This window comes from Pyrus communis, chromosome 10 (assembly GCF_041283825.1).
Source record: "Pyrus communis isolate YQ-2024b chromosome 10, ASM4128382v1, whole genome shotgun sequence".
Lineage (NCBI taxonomy): Eukaryota > Viridiplantae > Streptophyta > Magnoliopsida > Rosales > Rosaceae > Pyrus > Pyrus communis.
In genome coordinates this window covers 19,647,696-19,653,695 of record NC_142574.1, presented here as the reverse complement: position 1 = coordinate 19,653,695, position 6,000 = coordinate 19,647,696, and the positions used below count along the sequence as shown (strand labels likewise).

General features: G+C 33.8%; 1 protein-coding gene across 1 annotated transcript; it reads left to right on the top strand.

Annotated features, from left to right (window-relative positions):
* The first annotated feature begins 3,049 nt into the window (after positions 1-3,049).
* LOC137728046 (UDP-rhamnose/UDP-galactose transporter 1) lies at positions 3,050-5,722 on the top strand. Its single transcript, XM_068466924.2, has 5 exons — positions 3,050-3,640; positions 4,228-4,412; positions 4,503-4,703; positions 4,813-4,974; positions 5,076-5,722. The coding sequence occupies exons 1-5, from the start codon at positions 3,514-3,516 to the stop codon at positions 5,418-5,420; spliced, it is 1,020 nt and encodes a 339-aa protein (XP_068323025.2). The 5' UTR covers positions 3,050-3,513; the 3' UTR covers positions 5,421-5,722.
* The last annotated feature ends 278 nt before the right edge of the window (positions 5,723-6,000 follow it).

Below are 6,000 nucleotides of genomic sequence, written 5' to 3'. Positions count from 1 at the left end.
ACGTTTTGATGAGTTAAGGGACCAATGGTCATGGATTTTCAATTGAGGGACCATTGCTACAATTTTCGCTAACTTATATCTCCAAATGTTCTTACGATCACAAAGTTGAAAATGGTTTTCATTTTATATTCTATTATACTTTTAAAAGTGCGGAAATAAGTGTTATTGTGTAACGGTCAGTCATATTGGCATATGACGTTGTTAATTCACTTATGTTATAAAATGAGTATTCATTTGAATATCATGGATAGATTAAATGAATATGTTTTTATAATTTTTTAATCTCTTGATATCAAATATCGCGATAAACTAACTAAAACTATGTTGAGTGGTACTCATATTCACTCGTAAGTGAAATGTCTCATGTTTGACTCGTATGGATGACGATGGTGTGTTATATTTATGTTAGTTAGATACCTTATTAGTGATTAACTCATTGTAAGACCTAACGAAGTCCCCATTCCCCTTAGGGTAGAGTTTCTCCTCCCTTATAGGCATGTTCACTGACATGGTATGGAGATCATATGAAATATGTATGACAATGAACAAGTATGAGATAAACAACCCCCTGTGTTAATGTGATAAATTCATTTTTTTTTTTTCATGTTGGACCCATCTACTTTTTCATTTCCTTAGTTATTTACACACACGAGTAAATAAGAATGATACTCATTCCTTATAAGTAAACATATTCTTCAAAAAGAATATTATTTTGTTTTATATTAAAGAAATAGAACATTGACCATTAAAAAAAAAGAAAAAAAGAAAGAAATAGAACAATAGCATATAACGTTTTACTTCTATAAAAATATATATAACGTTGTACTGAAATGACATAAAATAATTATATTTAACAACTAACAATTAACTATTTAACATATTAACACTACTAAGTAATGTATATTTATACCATCATTTGTGTCATATTTCTAATAAAATTAGAACTTATTAACGCATGTAAATCTTATTTTTATTAAAAATATAATATAAATAACAATTAAATATGTGACAAAAGTGACATTTTTATATCATACCACTCTACCAAAAAAAGAAGACCAAAATAACGCCTAGTCAAATATAGTTGGGTTCTAGAAACACTAAAACCGAATGACTTTTTCTGGCACTGAGAATAATGCAAATCTGCCAAATATATTCCACTTCGCGTTCTTCAGGCCCCAGCACCGGCGGTGTACCAAAATAAAAAGTCTTCTTAAAAACGCCAGCCAAGTATTTATTTTTAGAAAACGGCTTGGGTCCTCGAGATTGAAGAGTTTCTTTTCAATTCATTTAGTAACTTATTCATAAAATTTTGTATTTATAATTAAAATTGTTCATATTATAAATTATTTTAAATATTATATTTACAAAAAAATAATTAAAATAAAAGTATCTAATCAACTAATTGTAAGAAATAGATAGGCAGTCCATAATTCATTTATTAAATTTGTTCATCCATCTTTATACAATTTGTTGAACAAATAATCTCATATTTTATTATTCTTTGCAGAGATAAAATTTACATAGTAATTTATAATATAAACAGTTTCAATAATAAGTATGAAATTTTATGAATCAACTACCTAGTGAATTAAGAGGAGTTCCTTTTGCATTTATTGAGAAGCCAAGGTAATTTCTTATATTTATTGGGTCACAATAAATAAAAAATTGCCGGGTCAAAGTAAAAGAAAAATCAAAATTGAAGACTTTCGGGGATCTGCAGGTTTCATGGGTTGCTTCCAATTTTATCACTCCTCACATGTGGGGTTTTATTTTTAATTTTTAATTTTTAATTTTTGACACCATATGTTGGTGCATTTTGCATTTGAGTCCAATTCACTAAACGCGTGATCAGCTTGCAAAACTTGTACACGTAAAGGTCAAATCTGGAGTGTCTCCGCTGTTTATACTATAATCGCTTTTAACACTTCACATTTGCTTAGATTTTATATTCAAACCAAAACAAACAAAAAACAAAAACATAAGATATATAAAATAGGAATATACGCATAAGTAGATCCGTTACAAACTTTTAATCAAAGGTAGAACTTAATAGACAATAAACGACAATAAAAGAGCACGAAACTGTAATTTGCATACGGTTTATTAATGTTTGTTATCTTTTGTTCTACTTTTTATCAAAGTTATTACGGTTTTATTTAGGGAATTTTAACGAAAAGTTCCTGGTAATGTTCATTTTAACGAAAATTCATATTTTTACACTAAAAAAATCAATTATGGTACTATTCACTTTATCCTTTATTTTGTCTTTATCGTTAAAACTCAAAGTTTTAAAATCTTTTTTATTAGTTTATTTATTTATTTATGCATATTATAAAATATATATTATTGATCTCAATCACTTCGGCAGCTTTGCATAACATTCATTGCAAAATTATAAGATAACATTGACCTATTAACTTTTGAAACTGAATTTTTATGTCCATATTAGCTCTTCGTTTTCAATGTTTTCCCTCAACTTTATTTTACTAAAAAAATTGAAAATACCGATTTTTACCTTATATTTCTTAGTTACTTTCCCAACTTTATTAAACAGTGTAAGGAAAAAAAAAAAAAAAAAGCACTTACCTTGTAAAAACATATAATGTTGCAGTCCTCATTTAGTTAGAATTGTAATTGTGTAAATCATATAAGAATTCTAAATATAGTTCTATTTTAGTTGTATTACCTAAAGGGTAAGGATTCTCCCTTCACTAATACTATAAATAAATAATACACACCACTTCAGAATTCGCAAATTATTCTTCTCTCTCTTGCTACCGCACCTTTCTTCCTTTCTATCATTATTCAGTTAAATAGGTCTACAACACATAATTCTTTTTCCTTTCACTTCCATTGAGTGAACCAAACGGAGGATTTATGCTTTCCCTCTAAACATTGAACCAAACGAGAAATTAGCTGCCTTTAGGAGTCAGGGAGCTTACTTGCTAGCTCACCTATTGCTTATGCATTCAAAATTTAAAAGTTGGTACTATTTGAAGGAGTGAATCAAGAAATTTCCCTAATAACCAGGAAAAAGGTTACCAAAGGTGGAACCAAGTTAGGAAAACGAAATTAGGGCAAATCCCATCAAGCCCCACTTACATAAAATTGATTTATGAGTCCCCAATAAATATTACGATATTTATTAAAATGGTAATGAAGGTGAGGCCATATGAGGGTAACATGCTCGTTTGCTGAGAGAGACAGCAAAACCAAAAATTAAAAATTTTAAAAAAAAATTTAAAATTAAAATTGGCCAGCCAATATATCCCAAAGCCTTCCCCTTTGTCTTTAACTTTGTTTTTATATTTCCACGTTTATATAACCCACATAGCTCCTTGGCTTTGTCTCTTGAGGGAGGTGGTGACCGACTTCTGCAGCCTGCAACTCTGTCTGCTTTTGTTGTCCGCCTCTCTTCCGATCATAAAAATTCAAAATCCAAAATCCGAAGTTGGGGAGGAGAGGATTTGGAATTTGTGGGTTTTTTTTGGATTCGAGCTCGGAATTGCAGAAATGGAGAAGGAAAAGAAGTCTCCTGTGTCCGATGTGGGAGCTTGGGGAATGAATATTGTGAGCTCTGTGGGCATTATCATGGCCAACAAGCAGCTCATGTCCCCTAACGGCTTTGCTTTCGGCTTCGGTCAGTTCATCCCCTTCTTTAACTCTGTTAATTTACCAATTTTATCTAATTTTTCTTCTGGGTTCTGTCCTAATCTTCAATTTAATTACAGATCTGGAGTGGGAAGTGTTTTTTGGTTAATGGGGTTTTAGTGTTTTTCTTGTTGAATAATGGGTTGCTTTTGTTTCCTGAATTGTGTTAAGAATTTCGAATTTTAGCAGATGCCATGAATCTGAGGAAGAACTGCATTTTCACCAACTTTTGGATTGTTAATTGATTGTTTTCTCGCCTCAATTTTGATTCACAAGGGACCAATAAATCAGATTACAATATAATATTCCATGTTCGATTGACTAGTATTCGCCACTCATGGCAGTTTCAGCTATGGCCGGCCTTTTTTTGACTTGTCATCATTCCCTGTAGATCTAGCTACATTTCAATAGAAATTACGATTTCACATAATTCAGCTTTGTTTGTGGCCTGGATTCACAAGGAGATCTCACTAAAGGTGTTTGCTAGAGTATGCTTATGTTATGTGACACAGAAATAGTTGAATTCATTGGTGGATTGGTTTCCGGCAATTGATGATTGTCTGTTTTTCTCTGCAGCTACAACTTTGACCGGATTCCATTTCTCTGTTACTGCTTTGGTCGGTCTGGTGTCAAATGCCACTGGTTACTCTGCATCTAAGCATGTTCCTCTGTGGGAACTTGTTTGGTTCTCACTTGTTGCCAATGCCTCAATCACCGGGATGAACTTGAGCCTCATGCTTAACTCTGTCGGTTTTTATCAGGTGAATATCGTTTTATTAGCCTAACAATTTTCCCTTTAGTGCATAATTGTTATCTGATTTCTGATCTTCTTCATTGTTATAATGGTGTAGATATCGAAGTTGAGCATGATTCCGGTGGTTTGTGTGATGGAGTGGATTCTTCATCGAAAGCATTTTTCACGGGAAGTCAAGATTGCAGTGGCAGTAGTGGTTGTAGGCGTGGGTATATGTACTGTGACGGACGTGAAAGTCAATGCTAAAGGCTTTCTGTGTGCTTGTGTGGCTATCCTCTGTACATCCCTACAACAAATTGTGAGTATTACCCAAATTCTCTCCTTTAAAATTATACCATGAATCTGAGTTTAGACATAAGAACCTCGAAGCAATTGTTGATCTGACATTCTTGTTGTTTGGGCAACAGTCAATAGGTTCCCTGCAAAAGAAATACTCGATAGGCTCTTTTGAATTGCTCAGCAAGACAGCTCCCATTCAAGCTCTGTCTCTTCTTGTTCTTGGTCCATTCGTTGATTACTTTCTTACTGGAAAACTTCTGTCTGATTACAAGTTGTCTACTGGTGCATTTGTAAGTGCTTCTTCTAATATTTGATCTTAAATCTGCTTTTGTGTTTGTGACGAACAATTTCTAATGAAGCTGCTGTGCTATGTGTGATCCCAATGTTGCAGTTTTTCATCCTACTCTCATGCTCCCTAGCGGTGTTTTGCAACATCAGCCAGTACCTCTGCATCGGCCGCTTCTCAGCTGTCTCTTTCCAGGTTTTGGGCCACATGAAAACAGTATGTGTCCTGACATTGGGGTGGCTACTCTTTGATTCCCAGCTCACATTCAAAAACTTGCTCGGCATGGCTCTTGCTGTTCTTGGCATGATCGTATACAGCTGGGCTGTGGAGGCTGAGAAGCATCCCAAGGTCCTCCCCAGTCATCTGTCAGAAGAGGATCTGAAACCGCTAAAGGAGGGAGTAGCCGAGAGTCCATTGAAAGACGTCGTGATTGGCGAGTCCAAAGTATAGGCTTCCCGTTTTCACTGCGCAGAGACATTTTCTCGGATACATGATCATCGCATGTTTCGACATTCATCTGTTCGTCCAGCACAGCCTTTTACACCATCTAATTCTATTTATTCACAAAATGTGTTCAATCTTTCTTTTTCCTCTTATTTATTGTTGTCAGAAAACGATTAAAGTATTTTTGTATATGGATTTCAGTATTCAGAAAGAAGTAGAATATATTTGTGGATGGATGGAAGTATTTTCTCCAGTTATGAACATTAAAAGTTAATTCCAGAAAATATATTTTCCTCCGTTTTCCCACACTTTCTCATCCACCAAACAAGTCTTTACATACATCCGACCACATTATTGACATAATGTCACATACATCTGATTACATTGCTAACCACATCTCGTACAAAATGGGGCCCATACGAAACCCGTATATTCGTTCACCAAACAAATTGATTCTGTGAATATCTAGGAGTTTAGGTTCAACTGGACCACAGACTATAAATATGTCAGCCAATATTAAGAAGAAAACTGACATAAGAAATTTTGTAGTTTCCCATCTCCATCTTCTACACGAGTTCGTTACTCG

Excerpts from the sequence above, each read along its gene's own strand:
- LOC137728046 (XM_068466924.2), top strand. The coding sequence starts at position 3,514 with ATGGAGAAGGAAAAGAAGTCTCCTGTGTCCGATGTGGGAGCTTGGGGA. Across the intron at positions 3,641-4,227 it reads CGGCTTTGCTTTCGGCTTCG|CTACAACTTTGACCGGATTC; the intron begins GTCAGTTCATCC and ends TTTTCTCTGCAG. Across the intron at positions 4,413-4,502 it reads ACTCTGTCGGTTTTTATCAG|ATATCGAAGTTGAGCATGAT; the intron begins GTGAATATCGTT and ends ATAATGGTGTAG.